The 26,129-nt window shown below is 38.8% G+C and overlaps 1 protein-coding gene across 1 annotated transcript; it reads right to left on the bottom strand.

Moving 5' to 3' along the window:
* Positions 1–962: 962 nt before the first annotated feature.
* LOC124975483 (testis-expressed protein 38-like) lies at positions 963–2,499 on the bottom strand. Its single transcript, XM_047538178.1, has 2 exons — positions 2,037–2,499; positions 963–1,522 (listed from the first exon to the last, which is right to left on the bottom strand). The coding sequence occupies exons 1-2, from the start codon at positions 2,098–2,100 to the stop codon at positions 963–965; spliced, it is 624 nt and encodes a 207-aa protein (XP_047394134.1). The 5' UTR covers positions 2,101–2,499.
* Between the last annotated feature and the right edge of the window lie 23,630 nt (positions 2,500–26,129).

The raw sequence follows: 26,129 nt of genomic DNA, 5'->3' as shown, positions 1-26,129 counted from the left end.
TCTTCTGCAACCCTCAGCTGCAGAAATGCACTCTGAGGATGAAGATGTCTTGGTCCTCTTCTCTATGCCCTCACAGAGATGTGGGATGTGGCTGGGAAGGGTGGAGTCCTCTCCCAATGCCCTCCAAACTAGCAGATGGCCTAGTTCCCCTGCAGAGGTCATAGAAAGGGTTGGGGTGAGCAGCCAGCTGGGTGGCTCATGGCCAGTGTGAAGTGGGATGGTGTGGGGAGCATAAGGCCCTCAGCAGCTCTCTGGGTACCACCCCCACCTGTGTCCTGCTCCCTGAGTAGGCTGACTCAGCCAGGAGCAAGACCAAGGGCCTGGAGCAGGCATAGTGGAGCCATTCCAGCTACTGGTCACAAAAAGTTAATGGCATATGCCCTTGAATCCTGTTCATCAGTAAGAGAAGACTCATGAGAGCCATTTTTCATTGCTCTTCTTTTAGAAATAATTCACAAAGACAACCACCTAAGAATCAATACATCATAGATATCAGCCATTTAGGCCAGAGTGTGGTGTGGTTCACGGGCCTCATGATGACAAGTTTGACCAGTGGCATAGCCATTGTGGACTGTCATACCTGTGTGCCCTCAGCGACTGTCTTTCTTGTGGCAATTGAAGTTACCATCCTGCAGAACAGCACTGCCTTTGGACACCTAGCCCAGGGTCTTGCACATGTGTGAGCTTAAATCCTGGATGGAGGGAACTGAGCTCATCCACAAGTATTGATTCAATGTGTCCTTTCAAGACCAACCTCCAGTTCTCATTGTATTGGTTAGACTTGCACCACCATCAAACAAGGGAAGGACATTGCCCTGCTACCAGCAAATGAGACACAACAGACTGACTTTTCCAAAAATCTTTAATAACTGAACATTCAACAGGGCCCTGTGTGTCAACATGACTGCCTTCAGTGAGTGGAGGCTAACTATATGAATCAAAAAGTTTCACACTGGAACAGTTCACTCCAGGAACAGTGTGGGAAGGGAATGGACATTCCTTTGAGTATAGATGTCCATCGGGTAGGAGGCCGAACGATCCAGCATGGGAGGCATTTTGTGGAGGGGTGGGGCAAAGGGTATCTCCTCAAAGATGAGGATCGGGAATGGGGATCTGGTCTGGCGCTGTGTCATCCGATTCGGTAGGGGCTGCCGTGAGACCACCAGAGCAGATTCCATAGCAACAGGGGTCTCTGCCCTGGGGTTGCTGCCTTTGCAGCCATAACCCCTGTCTTCAGGGGTGTCTGTCTCCCACACACAATCTGGGATCTGTAATTTTATCTCCATGTTGGTAACAGCTGGAGAAGGACCTTTATTCATGGCTGCGTCGATACCATGACGTCTCTGGGTATTTAGCCAGTATAAGTATGGGCTGTAAGCGAAGGAGGAAGCTCTCATCACTTCCACCCAATGCTGGGCACGCCTCTCCCGCTGCAGCTTCTTCCTCCAGTGCAGAAATGTAATGAGGCCACCGGTAACCACACAACACAGTCCCATGAGTCCAAAGAATAGAGCGACCCAGGCTGAGGCAGTGAAAGAAAGAAAAGAGGCAGCTGACTGACAGCTCTGGCTTGGGACCTGAACTGTTTCTCATCCCTCTCCTTGATTGGCTCATTCATCCATCCATTCCCTCCCTCCCTCCTTAAAGACCTATCTCATCATTGTATTCAGTTAAATCTAGGTCTGCAGGGAGCCTAAGAGTCCATGTTAGCCTTTTAGAGATAAGGGACACTAGGTCTGGAGGGGACATGACCTGCCCAGACTCAGTCAGGCCTTCCTGCTCCCAGTCCAGGACCCATCTAATCCATTAGACTTATAAACTGGACTTAAGGCAAGACCCTCAAGGAACCAAGGACAACAATGTATCTTTTGTGGTTGGAAATAAGATGGTTTCTGCCTTCTAAAGCTCCTTAGTTTCCTAGAGGAGTCTGTCTCTTAACTCTTTAGCCCTCCATGCAGGCAGCCACCACCCCATCCGTACAAAGAATCCTCCCTGAAAGTTCATCCCCACACTCAAAGGACTGAAGGGATACTTACTGCCAGGAAGGCCCAGGTTCTCCATTTGAGGATCCATACCGTTGAGACTTGTTACCAGGCCCATGGCTCGGCAAAGAATGAACTCCCCCACTAATCTGTCCACCAATGGGAGTCTTTGGAAGGCCCAAGCCCCATTGTTGCCTAAAGATGATGTCACTGGGTTCTGAGCACTGGAAATTCCAGGGCTGTTGCTTGGCGAGTGGCTCTGAGTTGATGGGAGGAAGGGACTCCATCTTGTGGCATCTCAGGAGCATAGTTCTCTTCCATCAAATACTGGTCCACCCCAGGATTGTTCCCAGAATTGTCTGTTCCCAACTTCTTATGGTGTAGTCACAAAACAGCCACCATGAAAGGGCCCTCATGAACTTATATTGTTGGTTGTTAGGGAGTCATTTCTGGATACCTTTTCTAATCGGGAGTTGGGCAGGGAGTACAGTGAACAGTAGGGAGACCTACCCTCAAGAACTTTGTGACCAAGTTCTCAGAGAAAAAACTGTTGAGGGGAACCAAGGGGTCAGAACCTGCTGCTTTGGCTCCTACAGTCTCTTTTGCTTCTTCAACAAGGGCTGGCAAAGTGTTTTCTCAGCATCATCAGGCCCTGTGAGAGCTCTCCCCTATGAGGTCCTGCATCTCCTTCCAGCTTCATCTCCCTCCACATCCTTATGTTCCTGTCCCTTCTTGGTATGCTAGATTCCCCAAAGACCCTGTTTATTCACCTCTGGAGTCTGGCTCATACTGTTCCTTCATTCAGTAGTGCCTCTCCCCACATTTCTACCACTGAACACCTCCTTATCTTACCAGGTGGTCAACCATTCCTACACTCAGGGAAATAGTCTCTTCAGTTGATTTCCCAGAAGCACATTATCTCCAGTTGGAAGAGATTTGGAGAGTTGTCTAATCCAACTCCTTTCAGATGCTTGAGTACTGAGTGCACAACTTCCCTACTCAGCAACCAGTACCCAAGGGTTCCTTTGACTCAGGGATTTGCTCACAATCTCCTGAGGCAGCATGCTTCATTTATGACCAGTTAAGTAAGAAAGCTATTTCCTAATCAAGGCTAGCTCAGTCTCCCAGTAGGTTGTACCCCTGGTCCTGGCTGGCCTATTGGCACTATTCAGTTATTTCCATCTTTACAATTAGTCAGAATGATACTTTTAAAAATAGATGATGTTACTCTGCTCAAACATACAGTGACTTTCCCTCTCACTCAGATTGCTTCCTGCAGGCTGCAGGTGGCCTTTGCAAATGACTTAGTGTCTCACCCTGGGGACCAGGTGTGCTCTCCCTGTACAGTGACTGATGAATATTTATTGGTCTGTTTAGGACCTGTGAAGAAGGCAAGGGAAGAAATACTCAGGTGACTATGTTGCAGTGGTTGCCATTGATCCAGAGGTTTTCCAGTGGACCTCAGATTCCTGCAGGCTGCTTTGGCATGAGCCAGGGTGTAATCACACAGAATATCAGAAAGGGGAGCTTTGCCTATTCCCTGGTGCCCACTTCTGGTCAGAACACCCATATTCAGCTCATCAAAGGTTAGGAGCTGTGGTTTTGTATTCATAGTCATCAGAAAAAGAAAGACAGGAATTACAACACCCAAACATTTCAGATCTGAGAATGTTTGACATGCCAGGTGTCATGAGGAATCAGACTTGTGCTCAGAAGTAGCCCAGCAAAGTAAAAGCAAAGTGCTTCTGCAGAAGGGTGTGTTACCCAATAAGGTCTGCAGAGCAATCACACCTGGGTGGGCATTCCACCTGCTTTTATGCCTAAAGCAGCTCTGACCCTTGACCTGACAGGACAAATTTAGGGGTATAATCTATACAGTTGGCTAATTGAGATATTTTAAGGACACATACATTCAGTTGTTCCTCCCTCACTCTGTTATCTTGTGGTGGGAAAGCATTCTGGGGGTGCATGTATTCTGACACCTGTGTACCTCTTACGTAAATTACTCTTTCTTAACAGAGAGATTTCTATCTCTGTTGGTCAGACCAATCCCTTACCCTACCTGTTTGTCAAGGGGATGTTCAGGTGATGGATTTCGGATCTGCCACATCCATGGGCTCTGGAGCTATTTTGTCACTTTCCATTCTGCTGTTTCCCCTCTGGCTGCCTTTCTTATATCCCAATATAACATGTAAGGCTAAATACTATATTCTGAAAATAGACCACTGGACTTTCTATTTCTCACAAGAACAAACTGAGAAAAGATTTGAACAACTTGATCCTAAATAAAAAGTGAACATCAAAAGAGCCTGCTGGAAGGGAATCATGGGAAAGTCTGTAGCCAAGACAGAAGCTGAGCCTGGTGGGCGGGGATGAGTTCTGGCTGTGGTCAGCGGATATAGGTGCACACACAGACATAACTGAACTTAAGGATGCTGGTTCTCCTGGAGAGATGAGGAAACTGAGGCACAAGAAAGAATATGTGTGTCCAAGGCTGCCCACCAGTTGGCACAGCCAGGACTAATGTTGGATCTGTTGTTCTCCCCACTGTACTTGAAAGGCATGCGTCCACAGCATCACATCAAAGGAAATGAAAGCAAGGATGCTGGTGTTGCTGAGGAAGGAGTTGAATCTCTTAATGTAAAAGCAGACAAGTGACTGCAAGTGACTGATGACTGTGCACTCAGGTGGGAGGCAAAGTCACAAAGAGGGAAGTGAGGGTTCACTGGATGCTTCTGTTGGCATCCTGGAGGCAAACTGATCTGGATTCTCTGCCTTGATATCAATTGGTAATCTACCCTTTTCCTACTCTCTTTCAATATGCACCTTCAATACACCTCTTTAATATGCTGCATTCATTTTTGAAAAACATGGTAATGTTTCTATCGGTAAAATTCTAAATAAGATTTTAATCCATTTTAAGCCAGTGAAAATGAGATTTTTATAATCTTTCTTATTTATTACTTAAGTAAACTTCAAAGCATTAATGAAAACAAGAAATAAAGATGATGGTGATCCATTGCAAGAGGGACGATTGCCAAATAAAAATGCATCCTACACTTCAAAACTGCCAAGAGTAGAATTTAAACTTTTCACCAAAAAACAGCAAGCATGTGAAGCATAAATATGTTGATCACTCTGATTGTAAACATGCATGGAAGTATTGCACCCATCCATATATGCAGTTATTATGTCAATTAAAATGAATTTTAAGGAATTAATTAGTTGGAAAAAGAGATTCCACAAAGAATGATCTAAATTTTAAAAAGTAGTTAAGAGAAAGTGCCAATCAAGAGAGAGGACTTGCCTGTGTTAAAGTCATGGTGGACACCACATAGTGCCTGCTATGTGCTGGAGCTCTCCCACCTGAGTGCACTGTGGGATGCTGGCTACACAGTGGCCCTGGCCACAGGACCATTAGTATTCCAGCTCTGAGTCAGAGAAATGTGGCTGCAGGGGAGAAGTCACTTTAGAGGCTCGCAGAATGAGCATGACCTTGGAACTTGAGCCCACATCCCTGCCTGGCACAGAGGAGCTGAGAGCCTGTGGCTGCTCTGACCTGAGCTGGGGCAAGTCTCAACACAGCAGGGTGAAATTGTGTGACAGACACTAGAGGATCAGTCTTTGTCCAGTCCTGTTTTCTAATCCCAATATCCACCCAATCTTAGTTTGTAATCTCACTCTCCAATCACAGGGCCCTTGGAGAAGTGGTCAATTCTAGGGCTGCAGCAGACAGCATGAGATGGATCTGAGCATTGCATCATGCCAGAAAGTCAGGGAACCTTCAGCCAAGAAAGTTCAGAGCACATGGACAAGCAGGAGCAATTGGAAGGATGGAATGGAGGATGCTATGCATTTATAAATCAGGTGCAGAAATACATGATTCCATAAATGAGTAAATGAGGGAGAGGAGGCAAACTTTACTTGGAAAAGATTTTCAATTAGCATATGCAGATACTCCCTCCACGAAGGGGAGTGCTGGACTGAAACTGGCAGTCACAGAAGAGATGGGGACAAGAACAGAACACTGCCTTAGCAAGCCATGAAGGGTGACAGCACCAGGCACCCCTGACACAATGTAAAATTTTCCCACACCCCTGGACTGGAGAACATTCCACAGAATACCCAGCCTTCTCCTCAAGGTTATGAAACACAGGGAAAAGGGAGGGTCACAGATCACAGAAGGGAGGACTGGTAACAACCAAATGCAGCTGGAATCATTGGTGGGACTCTGGGACAGGAAGCAGCACTCATGGTAACCATGAGTTTCATCTGGTTCTGAATAATAGCAACAAGCCAATATCAGCTCTCAGCTGTGCAAATGCCCTGGGGAAGTGAGAGGTGATGGGAAGGAGCATGTCCCAAGGGCTGTGCAGGGTCTCTGTCTTGTCTTCACATTCTCAGGAGAGCTCAGATTATTCAAAACAAAAGGCTGTTTTTGTTTAGGAAATATTATAAATATAAACTAAGAAGATGGTGGGGAGATCAGTGGTCATGGGGTCAGGGAAGCATTGGTGACTGATGGAAGACCAGTCATGGGGCACACATGTCCTTGCATGAGCCAAAATGGTCCTATGGCTTGGGTAGGTTGAGTGTGTCCCCAAGGGCTCAGCATTGGAAGCCTGGCCCAGTGATTGGTGTTGGGCCACTGAAGAGTTGGGGCTTATTGGAGGCACTGAGGTCACTGTGGTGTGCCTGCAGAGGTCTTCGCAGGGGTTGGCGTAAGCAGCCAGCTGGTTGGCTCATGGCCAGTGTGAGGTGGGATGGTATGGGCAGCATGAGGTCCTCAGCAGCTGTCTAAGTATCACCACCAACTGTGTCCTGCTCCCTGAGTATGCTGACTCGGCCAGGAGCAAGACCAAGGGCCTGGAGCAGCCATAGTGGAGGCCATCCCAGCTACTGGTCTCAGTCTGACTCTGATGCCCACTTCTCCATGACCCAAAGTCACCATCACCAGACTCTGGAGCTCCATGCAGCAGCCACTGAATTCTTGACATGGCCACTGGACAGGGACACTCAGTGCTAGATGCAGCCTTCACTGACACTGCACCTGGACTCCTGTCACCGCTGCACATGAAGACATTTGTGACTGGTTAATTCTTTTACCACTGCCCCTGCTTCCAGATTCTTCTGGTGCCACCACCACCATGCAGCAACCAACCTCCCAAACCCTGACTAGAAGTTGATGCTGCACCAATGTCAATGCACTTTGCCCCACACCCTAGGACTGACGCCCTACTCCTGACACCAAACTCTGGAAACATCTGTGTTTTGGACTCTGAAGCTCCACCCTGCAGCCACTGGACTCCTAAATGAATGCCAGACAGCACTCAGCGCTGGATGCCCACTTCACCACCACTGCAGCCGGACTCCTGTCAGCACTGCAGGAGCCACTTCCAGACCCGTCCTCTGCCATTGCCAGTGACTACACTGCAAGGAACTCAGATAATTCAGCTGGACACTCGATGCCTCCACAGATGCCCCTAGGCCAATGCTCAACTCCTGATTTCCTACACCTGATGACCTACCCCTGATGCCCTAAACCCAAAACCAGACACAGCTCCCTGTCGCTGCCACTGCTACCAGATACCACCATTCTGTGATGCCACCACTGCAGACTGAACCCCAAAGCTGCTGCTGTGCTACCTAAGGCCACAGGAGCAGGGGAGGTGGGCATTCTCTATCACACGCTCCTTGCCGGTGCCTACCACTCGCCAGGACTTATCTCTAGTAAGTATGTCAAAGCAGAATTGCCAGACTGTAGACGATGCTCGACACCATCCGCATTCATAAGGTAACGCCCCAACTGTTTTCCCAAGTGGTTACCACTTTGCCCTCCTGCTAGTGTAGAACACTTCATTTTGGTCTGTATCTTTGCTAACAGATATTTTAATTTGCCATCTTAGCACTTTTAAAGTGTTGTGGCTTGAAGTTTGCTTTTCTCTTATGACATTTGTTTCTGAATGGGTCATTTGATTCCCTCTGCTAAGAAACAGTCAAGTTTTTATTTTTTTAAATCATTTTATGTGCTGATTTGTAGACATTTCTTTAAAACTTTGAATATCCTTTTGTTATATGTATTGGAAAAACTCAGATCTGACATTTCTTTTTACTCTCTCCTGGGATCTTTTGGTTTACTGAAGTTAACAGTTAAGGGTAATAGAATCTCTCACTTTTTCTATTTATGATTTGTGCTTTTTCATCTCATTTAAGAGATATAATTTTATTCTGTTGTCATAAAGATACTCTTCTGATTTACCTTTGGGAAATGTAGTGTTTGTCACACTCTCTTATTTTATTTGTTCTTTTTAGATATACAGGCAGTAGAACGTACACGGTGTATAACTCACTCTAATTAGGATCCCATCCTTGTGTTCATACGAGATGTGTAGTTTCACTGGTGGTGTGTTCATACATGAACAGAGGAAAGTTGTGTCTTTTATGTTGACTTTCTTTGATTCATACAGACTTGAGATTGGGAATATGTGAGAATCTAGTTCTTTTATTAATTCTTTGGCTTGTTTCATTTATTGTTTTCCACACTGGCATGAATGGTGATTGATCATTGATCAGATCCACAATGGGGAAAAGGAAAACCGGAGTCTCCCAGCAGCCCCATCAATAATGTGGGTACCTGAACTTCCTGCTGTTGGTGAATGTAAGTGCCCTGCACTGGTTCCAGGTGCACCCATGGCCACCTACCTAAGCCCCCTGGGATGGGCACACATTCACTTGGAGACTGAGAGCTACCCCCTCCACTTCTGAGTGGGCTACAGTGCACCCAGGCTCAGTGGAGTGCACCTCAATTTTTGTCCCATGAAGACTGGATAAGTTTCTGCCCCTGCTCCTTCTGGGCAAACAAATGGTACCCACTACATGACCTGAGGTGCCCCCCTACCAGCTGACCTGTGGATGTTCTGGGCATTGAAATTACAATATGAAATTTGAGTATCATTCACCCCAACACACAAATCTCTTTAATATTCAAAAATTTTGAATTCAACAAGATAATACAAATGGAAGATTCCAGATCTGGCCTTGTGTGACGGACGGGTCAGGTAAAATGACAGCATATCAAAAATCATTCCTGCATATTTAATCTTAGAATGTGCTTGTGGAAACCACTGGATTCATACCATTGGCTTTACATATGATGAATCTGAGATTCCAAGAAAGGAGATGATGTAGTTCACACACCAAGTAGATACTGAAGCCAGAGTTAGAATCCTGGCTGCTGAGGGTTTCTTTTTACTCAATTGCATGAAATCATTCCTTTCCGAAACTGTTTCTCATCCTTCCATTAGAACACAGTAGTCTTCTCACTGGCCCTAAGACAACTGGCTCACAGCACTTTCTGGCATATTATCATATTTTCTCTTATGATGTAGCTAAACCTGTCTGACTTGGGACCTCCACTTCCTTCGTAAGCCCCAGGGGCCTGAACCATAGCAATCTTTTGTAATTCCCCCAGCACAACATCTTGTGTGCAATAAAAATATTTACTTATAATTATTATTAAATAATAAGTCAACTGCAAGTTATACCTCTGAGGATCTCTTGGAAATTTGGCACACAAGTGTACCAATTTTTTAAGGCATGATAATTTTTATCACAGTCTTATCTCAGACAGCAGAAGGAATCTGACTTCACTTTTCTATGCATATATGAGTATCTTAGTGAGTCTCAACCACCATTTATATCCACAAGACGCTTACTAAAACAAAACAAAACAAAACAAAACAAAAAAACAACTAAAAGAAAATAGCAGAAAGTTCAGTGGAGTAGAGAGGGGAAGGTAAGTGCAGGACAGAGAGGGAAAGGGGAGTTCTGAGGACTAAATTAGTGCAAATTATATTCCATGCTTTTGTAATTATGTCAAAATAAATCCTAATGTTGTATATAAATACAAAGAAACATTTTAAAACACTTTACCTCAGAGCCGTGACTGCATCTGTATGGTAGAGCACATCCTTAGCAGGCAGGAGGCCTGGGATTCAATTTCAAGCCTGCCCCCTGCCAGTCCCTACACACATCATGCTTAGTGTTCATCCACTCTTACTCATTCCTTTCAAATAGAGTGACTTTTGTATTTTTCTTTGCTTATTTCAAAGGCTAAACTTTGTATCAAGATACAGAATGGAGGAGTGAGAGTCAACATTCATTTCTCTTTGCTGTGATGTGGAGGAAACACTCAGTCCTAATTTGTTAAGTGGGACATTGGCCGTGGGTTTTATTGTGGATAAGTCTTATCAAGTTAAGAAGTATCTCTTTTATTCACAGTGAGTCAGGTGAGAACCAACCACCTTATGTACCACTCTACCCAACTTTGCCGACACCACCCAGTCAACAGGCTGTCCCCCTGTCCCCTTGTCCTCAGAAGCAACAGATGTTGGCTCCTGAACCTCAGCTCCTCCTTCCTCCTCAAGTCATCTGTGCCATAGGCTTCCCCAGAACCAGACTCCTCCACGCCTGAGACCAAGATGCAAAATCACCCCAAGACCAGAACCATGACCAAATGAGAGCTCTCCAGATGCCCCTATGAAGGACTAGAGGACTTGCCTTTGTTGATCAGGAGGGAAACGTCCAAGGGGGAAACACAATATTATGTACCAGCCTTTCACCAGTACTGAACTGTTGAATTGGAAAAAAATTATATTCCCTCCTACATGGAGAAGCTCCGAGCCATGATTGACCTGAGGCAGTCCATTATCCAGACCAACCGAGCCATCTGCATTTGACTGCCTCCAGCTCCTTCTGACTCTATTTAATAGGGAGGAACAAGATGAGTGACTGAAGCAGGATTAAAATGACTACAGGAGCAAGCTCCAGATGCCCATGACAGCATTCAAGCCTATGCCCAGATTCAATTTCCCAACACTCATCCAAGGTGGGACTCAAAAAAAGAGGAAGATCTTCTAAAGATAAAAGGAATCAAGGATAGCAAGGATAAAAGGGGTAATAATTCTGACTTAATCTCCCCCACAGTTCTAAAGTTATGAAACAGGAAGTAAAGGAAACATCTAACGTGATTATCATGAAAACCATTGCAATTAGGCACCCACTTAGTCCTTAAAATAATTTCTAGAAGCTCAGATATAACTATTGAAAAATATAGGGTCATATCCATAGCTCTCATTGACTGCCTAATAGAAGCTCAGGAAGGTGCCCTAGACCTAAAAAAAAAAAAAAAAGAAAAATACTCCAAAAGCCTGATGAAAGCCTCAGCCAGTTCTATGAATGACATGAGAGACCTTCAAAGTCTACACTCCCTTGATCCTGAGGCACCAGACAACCAGAGGATGATCAGTGCAATGTGGGACAAACCCAGGGAGACATTCATCAAAAAGTAAAAAAAGTAGATGGATTTGGAGGAAAAAATGCCAGTGGACTAGCTGGTTGAATGACCACCAGCTTTATTCAACCGAGAACAAGCGGCTCCATGAGAGGCCAACCAAAAGATGAAGAAAAAGATGTATCTCCCTTGTGGCTGCCATCACTGCAAAACCAGAAGTCACTCCAAAGGGGGACCCACCAGGACAAAACCAAAACAGAAATAAAATTGGGGCGAAATACAGGGCCAAGGAATGTCTGGATGGAAGGGCCACCTTATCAAGGGATAAGACGGAAACTAAACCAATGTGCCTACTGCCATCTGGAGGGCCACTGGAAGAATAAATACCCCCAATTAAAGGAAGACTCCAAAGGGAATAAAGGCCAATGGGCCTGGAAAAATATGCCATAGGGCTTCAAAAACTCACCAACCAGGACTTCAAATTTGTGCAACCACTTTGCAATATGGAGATTCCTTAGAAAACTTGGAATGGAACCACCATATGAGCCAGTTATCCCACTCCTTGGTCTATACCCAAAGGACTTAAAATCAGCATACTACAGTGACCCAGCCACATAAATGCTTATAATCTTGTGGAGCTTGACAACTCAAGGCCCAAATTCAGTATAAATGGTACTTTAAACCCGCTGGGTTCTCTTCAGATTGTAAGATATAACTAATGACTTGACATTTCACTATGATGGTTTGGAGATTTATAGACAGGTAATTCTTAGTTGACCCAGATCTTGTTGTGGCTAATTCATGGCAATTTTGCATTAAAATTCTTGTAAATTAGAGTTCATGAGTGAATTCCCTTTTATCTCCACTTACAAGAAATTGGAAAGCAGAAATAGAAATAAGCTTAGAAAAGGAAAAATGGGTAATATGTCTGACTTAATTTCCCCATACTTCTAAAGTTATGAAACAGGAAGTAAAGGAAAAATATAATGTGGTTATCATGAAAATCATTGCAATTAGGCACTCACTTAGTCCTTACAATAATTTCTAGAAGCTCAGATACAACTCTTGAAAAATATAAGATAATGTTCACATTACTTCAGGGAAATAAAAAAGGAATGTGTTAATGCAAATTACATGCAAATTAGAATTGACTTTTCTTATACTTTCCAATTATTACTAGAGGAAAAATTGAAAATAAGGAGTACAGAAGTAGAGATTTCCTGTCAAGATAGCTGCAGGAGGAAAAAGAAAGCATAGATTCTTGTCTATGGTGTTCTCTCTGAAAAATACAGACTGCCAACATAAAACTTCATGGGCTAGTCATCTGAGTGAACCATAAATGCTAATATCTTTATGAATAAGCATACCCACATGTAGTATTGTATTTATCATCATTTATCCCTTCTTATTAGAAAAGACATGGGAAAATTTTTCCATTGTCTTTCCTTTTGAATAATTACTAGAATTTCTTTAGAAATTAACCAAATAAAAGTCAATGTATCCCTTTATATATAGATGCATGTTTAGAAATAACATGATACATTTAAGTATTTCAGGACAATAATAGAGTTTCCTTCATATTATTTTAACAAAAGAAGCATTAGTTATTCATAATTTGAATTTCTTCAAATATTGAATTGTAATTTCTATTTAGAATGAGAAAATACAATTTATACTTTAAACAATTAAGAATGTCATTTAGAGAACTTATTTTAATTAAGAAAAGGAATTCACATAAAAACTTGTCCACAAATAGGAAAAGTACTAAGTAGGAAATCAGTGTAAGGTGAAATGTAAAGTACAACATGGCCTTAGCATGTGTATCCTGCATATATTAAGGATGACCTATAAAGCTTTTATTTTTTATTTCATAGGATCCAATTCATACACATTGACAAAAAGTATTTTCCATTTGAAAGTAAACATTTTCCTTTTCTGGAATTTTAATTAAATCCAGAAAACTACAGATTTTATTGAATCAAGCTAAACAACTTCAATTCACCAGGTAGATATGTGGGAAAGCTAATCAGTAGGTTCCAGAAATAGCTCATCAGAGATTTGAAAGTCTTTGAAATAAGGATTTTATTAATTAAACATTTTTCTCTTAATTATGCTCTTTATTTTAATATTATAATACTTAAAATTTTAAATGATTTGATTAGTACTTGGGAATATATTGATGAGTATTACATATTTCCTTCATTGTTATGTAGAGTATTATTCAAGTTTTCTGTGTATATTTTGTATTATCTTTACCTTCATGATTTTTATATATATATATATTTTTTTAATTGTAAACAAATGGGATACATGTTGTTTCTCTGTTTGTACATGGCGAAAAGGCATACCATTTGTGTAATCATAAATTTACATAGGGTAATGTTGGTTGATTCATTCTGTTATTTTTTCCCTTCCCCCCACCCTCTCCCACCCCTCTTTTCCCTCTATACAGTCCTTCCTCCATTCTTGCCCCCCACCCTAACCCTAACTCTAACCCTAACACTAACCCCTCCCACCCACCATTATGTATCATCATCCACTTATTAGCGATATCATTCATCCTTTGGTTTTTTGAGATTGGCTTATCTCACTTAGCATGATATTCTCCAATTTCATCCATTTGCCTGCAAATGCCATAATTTTATCATTCTTTATGGCTAAGTAATATTCCATTGTATATACCTTCATGATTTTAATGTGGTTTTCTTGAAGATAAATATTGATCCAAATAAAACTTACACATTTCCACAATACTCATAGCTAAGACTCAATATACAATAAAAACAAATGTAGAAGTAATTTTTTATGGCAATTCAAAACAAAATAAACACTACTTTCTTTTCTTCTACCCTGAATTTAAAAAACTGCAAAGGACTGCATTTATGTGTCTAACTCATAAATTAAATCTTACTTATGAGATTGAACTTTTTCATAATTCTGGAAAATTATAACATTTACACTATGAAATTCATATTATGAAAACTACCAAAATTAAATGTTTTAAAAACCAATAAAGCTTTAACATGAACGAAAAACTACATAATCATTAGACTTATAAAACTTACTTCTGGAACTTACACATGGATCTTCCTAAAAGTCTTCTAAAGAGTTATGTATTAAATCTGATTTAAAAAAAAAAAAACTCAAACAAAAAAAATTAAGGCATTTTAGCAATAACTGATTGCTTCTATTCCAAATGTTATGATAATCTGAATAAAAACAATATACTTTGTAAAAATATACACCCATTTTTAATCAAAATAAACACTGGCCAGTAAACCTACTTACAAATAAAGGTTTCTCAAAGTGATAACAGCAGTTCTAACATTTAAAACTTTGCAAATATATTTCTGAAAATGGAAGAGGAATAACATCTATGATTATGTTTAGAAATTTGTTGTGGAAAACTTTTAATTATTTATAGTAATTTTTAGATTACTTGCTAACCCCATTTTCTTATGCAAAAGAAAAAAATAGCTAAACTAATAAACGATAGATTAGTCACCACATATCACAGTCAAGCGTAATTCCATGACCACAGCAGGGGTGAGCTCACATTGTCCCTCAGTTGCCTTGTTCCTAATTTCTCACTCTGAGACATCAAGTTTACCTACCATGTAACAATTCTACCAATAGACACAGACGTGGTATCTTTTTAGAAAGTTTTTCAGAGTTCATGTCACTGGTATATAACAGCAATGAGGTAGCTCTGGACATAAATGAAACAAAAGGCAACTGTGTTTGGATCCAAGCCTCAAACCTCTCAGTTAATTCCTGAAGAGATGCTAATGCTTGCTGACCAATTAGACTGAACTCCTCAGTGAAAAATAAAATCATTAAAGAAGGATTGAGTCATGTTTCCTCTAGCTGTTCACATTAATAAAGCTTATTTTGTAGCTTAGAATGAGAAAGGGCCACGTAGAGAACATAGTGGGTAGATACAGAAAACCAAACAAAATATTAATTTATTCTTGAAGTGAAGGAGGCAGACTTTCAGGAAAGAATACTACTTCTGAAAAACAAGATTAAAATTTTCTGGAAGTCAAGAAAAACAAGACAATATTATCTCTTTGATTAAAATGTTATTTCTATGAAAAATGCAAGCTATAAGAAGTAGATTCACTATTTTAGGCACACACAAGTGTACACATTTTTAGGTATCATTTTAATTACTATCTAGACATTCTTGATAGAAAGCAAAATAATACTTCTATTGGCTATAATTTTTATTATTGCTTACTTTTAAATATTACTAATATGTTTATTTGTCAATTAGTTCTTTCTAAATTATTGTGAGTATATTATATCATCATACTACATAATATAGAAAATAACATAACAATTTCTGTAAGTTTTTACATTAAATTTTATTTCAGATTATTGACTACAATTTTGAATAATGCATATATGCTGTAGTTACCTCAATGAATCATTCAATAGGCCACTCAAAATAAATTGGAAAATAGGCCTAATCACAATTTCAGTGGTTTATAGTTCACATCCCTAGAGATTGTGGACCATAGATATCATTCAATCCCCTAGAAATTTCTTAATTATTTACCATATTTGGCTTATATTTCACAATTATACACAACTATTTAATGTTTTGCTTATTTTACATAATGTTCACTTACATTAATGTTCCCCATGAAAAAAGAGATTATTGCCTATCAGTTTTAGGCCTTCAAATGAGGATCACACCAAAGAATTTTCTATTGACATTGATCCTGATAGTGAGACAGACCATAACCTGTGTTAACTCTATTTTATATTAACAAGTGTTTTCCTTCTTCCAATTCCCAATAACATGTTCCTCTTCCACTAGCCCCTCACTGACGGCCTGTGCAATGCATGAAATTCTATAAAAAGGCTACCCAAGGCCATTTAGATTTTTAATTTATTCTTAAAACCAAGTTTTTCTAGGCACTTCTCACTGTCCACTTCCAAACTTACTCCCATATTTTAATATTTATGTGATCACATCCTAATTCTGGTACCCAAAACAGGAATTGTTGTCTAACACTGCTCGAGGAATTCCCCAGAAACTTGGTGGTCTAAAACAATTATTTTGCATTGGGAATTGAACCCAGGAGAGGTCTATTACTGGTCTAGCAACATCCCCAGTCCCCACCTCCCACCTTTTTTTTTTTTAATTTCGAAGCAGTGTGTGTCCCAGGTGTTGAGACTTGGCATGAACCTCACTATCCTCCTTTTCAGCATCCTGAGGCCCTGGTTATTCATCATGTGCCATGGATACTATAATGCCATTTTTCCTAGGAAAGTGCATCAGTGCAGGTGTCCACCACCACTCCTGACAACAACAGATGTTTATTGTCTCAAGTATGGCAAGATCTGTAGCCCCCAGCTAACAGACATGTAAGCAAACTTTTGTGGAAGCAGATCCTCTGACCCCAGCTAAACCCTTGATGTCTTCAGCCCAACTGACACTGTGAATGCATACAGGGAAGAGATTATGAATGAGAACCACTCACCTAACCACAGATGAACTTGTGATCCTTAGAACCAGTGTGAGGTAATAAATGTTTGTGGTTTTGCAATTTGGGTTTGTTTGTTATACAGTAATAGGTAACTAATAAAACATGCAAAGACTGGTTTATTCTGATTGTTGAGGAGGGCAAGTTTTATTCAAGGGATTTGAGAATTAAAAGATCTCAGTCTCTGTCTTCATCTCTCCTTTCAGGGATCCAACTTTTCTCTATCATTGCCTTCCATCAAGAAGAATAGACATGGTGAGATTTGGCATTTAATTAATTCCGCAATATTTACAAGGTAAGGTCCATGTCCCTTTTGACCTTGGTCTTTGGTGATATTTGCCAAGTGACAATTGAAGAGAGGTGGGGCTATAGCTCAGAGACAGAGCACTTGCCAAGAGGAGAGGCATTGGCTGCGATCCTTAGCACTGCATAAAAATAAATAAATAAAATAAAGTCAAGTTGACCTTCTACAACTACAAATATTTTTTTTTTAATTTTGAAAATAGAACTCTATTAAGGTGACTATTAAAAGATAATGCCTTATATTCTGATGTGAACACTCAGAATTCTTTTTTTTCCACTATATGCTTTCTAGAACCATGAAGTGCAATCAAAGAAACTATTTAAAAATCTTTTAGTTGCTATGATAATCCTAGCAACTGAGTGAAACAATCTTTCAAAACTAGCTTTGCCATTGCACTTCTTCCCATGCTAATCTGGTGATAACTTGATATTAGTTATTCATCATGTGCCATGGATACTATAATGCCATTTTTCCTAGGAAAGTGCATCAGCTGTGCAAGCATCAAGGTGAGAGACCAACTTTATCACATACAAATTAGAAATCCAATACAGATATAAACTGGAGAAATTTATGAAATACATTGCATTTGACAGACTATTTAACAGGATTCCATTAACACCTTTCATCTACGGGCAGGCACAGACAACTTGAATCTCTTATAAAATGTTAAAGAAGGCTGTGAGGTAGTCCATAAAACTTTGATGGAAAAATAGCAAAGTTGGGAAAGGAAAGCAAGAGATAATCCCTTTCCTCTGATCTCTTGACTAAAGAGAACTAGAAGCCAGAAGACTAAAGCATTTTGATCCACACCAGGTCTGCCTCCTAAAGCACAGCAGAGTTGAGATGGGTGGAAAGCGAATGCAAGACCAAGTGGAAGCAAACCAGCAAATGTGGCTCTCTTTCACTCTGGTCAAGTACATCCACAAATAATCCTATAACAATTTTGCATGGAAACACTTTGTTTCATATCTGGTAATTATTTTTCCATTTAACTTTTTCCATTTTTTAACTTTCATACTTCGAGTGTTCCTCAATCCATGTTTTTCCTGTACATTGTATAGCTGCTTTTCATGTGTCTCTGAATGTGCTACCAATGCTTATTTTTTAATTCACTTAAGTTTGAAGAATTGCACTGAGTTTATCAAGTATCCTTTAATTTCTTGTTCTTATTCTTCCAGTTTTAAATTTTAAGTATCATCTCACTATAGATGATAATCTATGTGGGTAATCTGAAGAGGGTAATTTCTGTGTGCGTGTAGAAACACACACACAAACAGACACACAAGAAAGAATATAAGATGCATGCAGTCTAAATGCTTGAATCAATTAATCAGTGAATTTTCTTGTCCAGATGGCAAAATATTTTTAATCCAAGTTTTAAATGTGTAGTGACACAGAGTATGTAAATTAAAATTTATATCATTTAAACTTTACTGTATAACACAGCAATCTTTAATGTGTTCTGCATATTGGAAAATATGCTATTAAAATCAAAATTCCTATAAACTGATGTTTTCATTTCAATACCAAATTTAGGAAAGAAATATGGTATTCTTGATCAATACTTCATTTTGCGTAATGAAATTTTTATGAGATTGCCATAGGAAATAGCTGACACAACCTGTGTATCTGCTGTTTTACTGAATGGACTAATTAATCAAAAAATTTACTTTTAGTCTACATAGAAGTCATTGTGTTTTACTATTTTATGTGTTTTGATATTTTTCATTCATAGAAAGTAGTTATATGTTACAAGTAAATACACATTTTAAATCTAAATGAAATGTTGAACATAATCACAAGAGCTCAAAAATTAACACAGTTTTTTAAATGATGAAAGTATTATGTTGCTGCATATATATGATATTACATATTTTGGATGCAGGCTATACTGTTAATTATAGGTTTTTTTTAGGAAATAGTTTTCACATATTGTGATTAATTGAAAATTTTATAATTTGTGATGAGACATTTATAGCACATATGCATTATTCAAAATTTAATCGATAATCCAAAATAAAGTTTAATGTAAAATATCACAGACATTTTTGTTATATTATTTTCTATACTGTGTAGTATGATGGACAATAATTTAGAAAGAAGTTATTAGTGTACTAATTGATTAGGATAAAATTATTGATGTTATACAAGATAAACAATAAGTATTGCAGTCAATAAGGCTTATCTTGTTTTCTAACAAGACAACTTTGAATATGAATCAAAACGGTACCTAAAAATCATATCTAAAATAAGGATGTGCACTTCTGTGTGACTAAAACAGTAAACCTACTTCTTATACCTTGCATTTTTCACAGAAATAATAGCATTTTAGTCAGATGGATAATAGTATACCTTTCTTTTTATTATCTTGCCTTCTTTTTAAAAGTCATTCTTGCAGGCAAGTCTATTTCTACAGTTCAAGAATAAATTAATATTTTGCTTGGTTTTCTGTATCCATCCTGTATATTCTCTAAGTGACCCTTTCTTTCTCTTCTAGGCTACAAAATAAGGTTTATTAATGTGAACATAGAGGAAACATAACTCAACACTTCTGTAAGGATTTTATTTTTTGTTCAGGAGTTCAACCTGATTGATCATTGTGCATTAGCGCATCTTCAGGAATTGATTGAGAAGTTTGAGGATTTTGTGCAACTATTGAAATTAATGAGAATTTCTCTTGCTTCACCTCCTGCCCGACATTTGATAATATCAGTGTTTAGAACTTGAGCTGTTCTTAAAAATGCATGATGGTTTCTCATTGTTAATTTGCAGTTTCCTAATGTTATAGGACTTTGAGCATTGCTATGTTTTGCATTTGACGTTTTCACCAAAGACTCATATGTTAAAAGATTGCTATCCAGCCTGTAGGACTTAGGGAGGTGGTAGAATCTTCACGAAGTGAGACCTATTGTCCGTGACCTTTCTTTGCTTCCTAGCCACAGTAGGAGACGAGGTTTTCTTCAACACAGAAAGCACAGGCTGGCTTCTGCCATGGTGTACTACTGCCTCTCTAGAGGCCCAAAAGCAAGGGGAGGGGCAAGTGAACATGGACTGAAATAGCTCAAACCATGGATCAAAATAAATCTTTCTTCCTTATAAGTTGTTTATCTCAAATATTTTTTCAAAGCAATGGAAAGTTGAACTACATAAGCACCTTTTCATGTACTTATTTGCCATCTCTGTAGATTCTTTGCTGAGATGAGTAATGATGACTTCTTTGCATTAATTTTATAATTTTTTTGTCTTAAGTTACTTCGTTTACTCTGATAGATGTAAATCTCAATACTTTATCACAAGCTTTAATCGTCCATTTAAAATTAAAATGCGAGGAAACTCAAAGCAATATATTTTTAAATTTTCTAATAAAAATATCTCAGCTACATGCTAGGGTTAACTCTTATAATCTATTAATTGTTTTCAAGTTACAGTGCCACCTTATAGGTTATAATGTAATACAGTCATTTCTGTTTTTTCTAAACATAGAGTTCACTTATTTGTTGATTAAATTAGAAATTCAGTTGTGAATGGATTACTTGAAAAGACAAATTCTAACTTGGCATGTGCTTTTCTCTTTCAATACCTTAGGGCCAGTTCTCTGTAATAGTACTAAATTCTCACCAGCAGCTGAGTTTAAGTGAGAATCATGAGAGCTATGATTACTGGGCCTAGTCGACATAAAACAGTAACATCTTTTGGAATAATTTGTTTTCAGGTAATGATGGGAGTCAAAAAATACCTTCTGCCTGTATCTAAAAACCACTCTTAAATTATGCAAGATTTTAGTCTCCTAAACACTGACATCAAAGTAACTGGAAGTGCTGAAATTTGACTTTCTAGATAATTATTGCCCCAAAAGTGTGATGGGTTCCATGATTTTTATCTGTTTTGCTCTGTGACAATTTTAGGGATGCACATCCACTCAGCAATCATGTTGCCTAGTGCTGTCTGCCACAGCACAAAGGTAAAGCTATGTTAGAGTACCCAGCATCACACAGTGCAGTGAGGTCTGAGCCCTGAGGAGCATCACGTGGTTTTGCTGTAAACTGATGACATCAGCACTTACTAAGAATCTTCATGGCTTTTTTATTCAAAATGATGTAACCAAACAAGATTTTCCACACATCAGGGTCATTTATTTTTCTTTTTCCTGAAATGAGACTTAGAACAGGACAAACTTCAGCCAAGTCATCTTGTCTCCATGACTTAAAAATCAAAAAGTACATGGCATATCAGATCCCTTTCTTCCTAAAACAGTCCTAGGCTCCTTAAGCAAAGTGTCTTACCACCTCTTCCTCTTAATTTTTGTCTAAAGAGTGTTGAAAACCTGATGGAGAAAGTAAGCAAATCCTAATCCCTGGTCAATATAGACTTTCTCTAATTTTGCATAGCAAAAAAAAAAAAAGTCAGAAGCACTAAACTGTGACTTTTCTAGAAAATGGTTTCCATTCATGGTACATGGGAAGTTTGCATGATTCACTCTGGCCATTACCAAAATCAATGTTTATATTTCATCTTTACCTGGACAGTTCAATTGTTATACTGATGATGAATAAAATTAAACATTCCCCAAGTTTAAACACACATTGTCATTTCCCTATTTCAAGAATATTCAGTTTGAAAGAGTTTGGTTAATGCTTTGATATTATTAATGACTGTTTAGAAAGAAAATTTTCATACTTACTTTTAGCATCAGAGGCCAAGTCACAGATTTGGGCACAGGAACTAATGACCACACCTCCCTCAGACCTTCTTCCCTCATTCTCATTGGTGAAGGATGGGTCTTACCTCATAACACCATATATGTAACACTTCTTGATCACCTGAAGTCTCATATCCCAAAAGTCAGCGGATGGGCACACTTGGCCAAAGACCATTCCTCCTGAATTTTATAGCCACACCATTAAGATAAAGCTTTCTCTCAGCAAAGGAAACTATCAGCAATGCAAAGAAAGAGCCTACAGAGTGGGAGAAAATCTTTGCCAATCATACTTCAGATAGAGCGCTAATTTCCAGAATATATAAAGAACTCAAAAAACTCTACACCAAGAATGCAAATAATCCAATCCACAAATGGGCTAAGGAAATGAATAGACACTTCACAGAAGAAGATATACAAGCAATCAACAAACTATGGAAAAATGTTCAACATCTCTAGTAATAAGAGAAATGCAAATCAAAACCACCCTAAGATTCCATCTCACCCCAATTAGAATGGCAATTATCAAGAATACAAGCAACAACAGGTGTTGGCGAGGATGTGGGGAGAAAGGTACACTCTTACATTGCTGGTGGGGCTGCAAATTAGTGCAGCCACTCTGGAAAGCATTGTGGAGACTCCTTAGAAAACTTGGAATGGAACCACCATTTGACCCAGCTATCCCACTCCTTGGCCTATACCCAAAGGACTTAAAATCAGCATATTACAGAGATACAGCCACATCAATGTTCATAGCTGCTCAGTTCACAATAGCCAGATTGTGGAACCAACCTAGATGTCCTTCAATTGATGAATGGATAAAGAAACTGTGGTATATATATACAATGGAATATTACTCAGCCATAAAGAATGATAAAATTATGGCATTTGCAGGCAAATGGATGAAACTGGAGAATATCATGCTAAGTGAGATAAGCCAATCTCAAAAAACCAAAGGAAGAATGATATCGCTAATAAGTGGATGATGACGCATAATGGGGGGTGGGAAGGGTTAGTGTTGGGGTTGGAGTTGGGTTTAGGGAGGGGGTCAGGAATGGAGGAAGGAAGGACTGTATAGATGGAGGGGAAGGGTGGGAGGGGAGGGGGGGAAGGGAAAAAATGGCAGAATGAATCAAACAACATTACCCTATGCAAATTTATGATTACACAAATGGTATGCCTTTACGCCATGTACAGACAGAGAAACAACATGTATCCCATTTGTTTACAATAAAAAAAAAAAAAGAACAAACAGGAAAAAACAAAAGCCTGCCTCTCCTTGACATTCAAATCAACCTATAACTCCTCCCTATCTTGAATTCCACATAACTAATCTCATTAAGTCCATTATTCCTCTCAATATCAGTCAACACCAGAACCTTAAATCTTCTAGGTCAAATGCCATGTCCTTCACTATTAAATAAATACATCTCAAAACTCAATCAAGGGACTTCATATTTACAAGACATCATCAGAACCAGCTCCTGTATCCTGATATATTCCTCTAAACTTTCTATTCTTATTCTTTACTTAATAAAAGGCTGGCTTACTTCTGCAAACTTGGCTTTCATTTTCGACTTCTCAAGTGATAGCTTGTTTTTTTCTCCCACGTTTCTCATACCACAGACCCTAAAGAGATAAGCACATGGGCACTTGTTCCCATTGCCTCTTTTAGATCATTTTTTTAAATGCTGGCACTCTCAACTTTCAATCAAATATTACCTACATCCATCACACACTAATGCTGGTGTGATCCAACAATTGTTTAACTCACCTCATCATTTCTAGTTTTTTTTAGGTTTTGATTCCTGATTATACTTTCAAATATTATGAGTTTATTTAGATTTTGCTTCATTGTGACCAAAACACTTGACAAAAGCAACTTAAAGGAGAAAAGTTTTATATGGGACTCAGAGTTACAAAAGTCTCAATCCAGAGATCATCAACTCCATTGCCCTGGTCCCAAGGTGAGGCAGCACATCCTGGGGGAAATGGCCCAGCAGAAGTAAGCTGCTCAGTTCATGGCAGGGCCAGGAAGCAGATATAGAGAGACTGGGCCAGGGCCTCTAGGGAAAATGCAGCCTTCCAGGGCACGCCCCTATGACTCATGGCACCCAGTCATGTCCCACCTGCTTATAGTTAGCACACAGTCACTCAAACCAGAATGGACTAGGTTACAGCTCTTATGATCTTACATCTTACCTCTATCCCAGCATCAACAGGACCTCTTTGGGGATACTACATGCCCAAACCATAACACCACACATTAATTTTTCATAATTCCTATATACATATAAAGAACAATATGTACATTGTATGTCAAATGCCTTGAATTTTGCATTATGAAATTATTTTCTTTTCTTAGTTTTGCTCCTAACTTACTTTAGCACTCATTCTCATGGTTATAACCTACACATTTTAATTATCAATGTATACTATGTATACAGTGACTCTGGGAAAAGAAAAAAAAGTCAAGACTTACAGAATTTACTGATTTCCATATTACAAATTATCAAGTTATGGTGGATTTTCAGTTACCCATCATTTTTCAACAGCTCACAAAATTCCTGAAATTTCTTTAACAATTAGCTATTATATGTCATCTAGCCTAACTTCTAACCACTCACTCCAATCTATCTTACTCCCTTTGGTACCCCAATCCCAACAATGTGCTAGGACCATTAGTACATTTATGTCATGATTATTTTGCTGTTCTCTATTTTTTAATGTGCATCTTTTAAGTGCCGATTTTTAGTCTCTATTTTTTTAAGAAGTCAGCATTTGACATTTTTAGCTGCTCACTTCCTCTTGCTTGATACTTTCCCTTCACTAGGCTTTGAGGACAACATACCTTCAGTGTTTTTGTTTTATTCTGTTGTTCTTTTTTTCTGCTACCCTGGTTTTTCCTGCTCAGCTACCTAATTCATCAGGAGAACATGTTGCCTTCTACCAACAAAATGCATTCCTAGTCATCTGTATTTATCCCAAACACTGAGTGCTCCAGATCTGAGGTGCAGTCACATTCTTCCCTGGGGAGGTGTGTTCCCTCATATCCTCATGCTTTATACATTGCCTGATAAATAGCATGCATTCATGAGTGAGTGTACAAATAACTAAAAGAGTAATTGTAAAATTAGCTATTCCTACTCACTTGCCTAGAAAGACACATACCATTTAATTAACTAAATATTTTTTTTTACAATTTTGACTTTGATTTTTATTTTAAAATACATTTAGCATAGAACTGTCAAAGGACAGAAAATAATAAAACACAAGAAATGGAATATTTTCAAATACTTTTTAAGCTGGACATAAAAATTAGTAGGATAGCATAGACCCCAAAATTCACTCATTAACCACACATTTTGAAAGAAAAGCTCTTTCCACATTTTTCAACATACCAATATGTTCCAAAGTGCCTTGGTTTCTTTTTAATAGGTAAAGAGCCCACATTTAGTTGCTTCATTTAAAATTATCAGACAGTTTTGGTAAAAGTTGCCATGTCCCTAAATTCTCAATCAGAATTATAAAAATATGAGCTCAAAGTTATGCTATGCAAAATAGATACATCTGAATTGATATTTCTGGATAATCATATAGATATTGCACTAAAATCAGTAATCCCATACCTGATGTTCATTTATATGGAACGTTAACTCTCTTCTTTATCAATAACTTACTACAAATAAAATTATGTTAATCTAATTACAGTCATACTTGAAAATAGAAAGGTACAGACAAAAAAGTAGTTACATACTATACCCAAATTTTCCACTGTGAAAATAATAAAAAGTTGGAAAAATAATAGGATTTAAACAATTGATATTTATTATTTTTAGATTTTATACTTTATCTTAAGTTGCTGATAAGTGAGTATTAAAAGGTAACAGTGGGAAATTCAATCCTTTCCAAATTTAGAAAAATGGTTTTACATATGAAGCATTTGCACTGTCCCACCTATAAATTTCAACTATGTTCTCTTCACTGGAAATAGCTACCTGCAGTATAAACAATCAAGACAACAATGTGCAAAAAAAATATCTTGTTCCTATAACTTACAATACGCAGAAAAATATCTACAAAAAATGGAAAATATTTATCCACTTAGCTTTCCAATAAATTAGTGAGAAATTTTAGCCCATTCCACATTTCTTTCTAAATAAAGGACTAAAGGATTAAGGGTGGTTTAGTTCAATCCCTGTTAGTTTGACATATATTTTGTAAAATATTTGCCTGATTATATGTAATTAAGATAGAATTAGTCTTTTATATCACAGTATACATGGCATTTCTTAATTCAGCAACAGAAAGGCACAATTAGCAAGCAATAAAATTCAGTACCTGAATTATTAAACTGATG

The sequence above is a fragment of the Sciurus carolinensis genome, unplaced genomic scaffold, assembly GCF_902686445.1.
Source record: "Sciurus carolinensis unplaced genomic scaffold, mSciCar1.2, whole genome shotgun sequence".
Classification (NCBI taxonomy): Eukaryota; Metazoa; Chordata; class Mammalia; order Rodentia; family Sciuridae; genus Sciurus; species Sciurus carolinensis.
This window is presented reverse-complemented; position numbering and strand designations above follow the sequence as displayed.

Coding starts and splice junctions, on each gene's coding strand:
- LOC124975483 (XM_047538178.1), bottom strand. CDS start 2,100: ATGGGCCTGGTAACAAGTCTCAACGGTATGGATCCTCAAATGGAGAAC. Junction 1,523..2,036: donor GAACCTGGGCCTTCCTGGCA/GTAAGTATCCCT, acceptor TCACTGCCTCAG/CCTGGGTCGCTCTATTCTTT.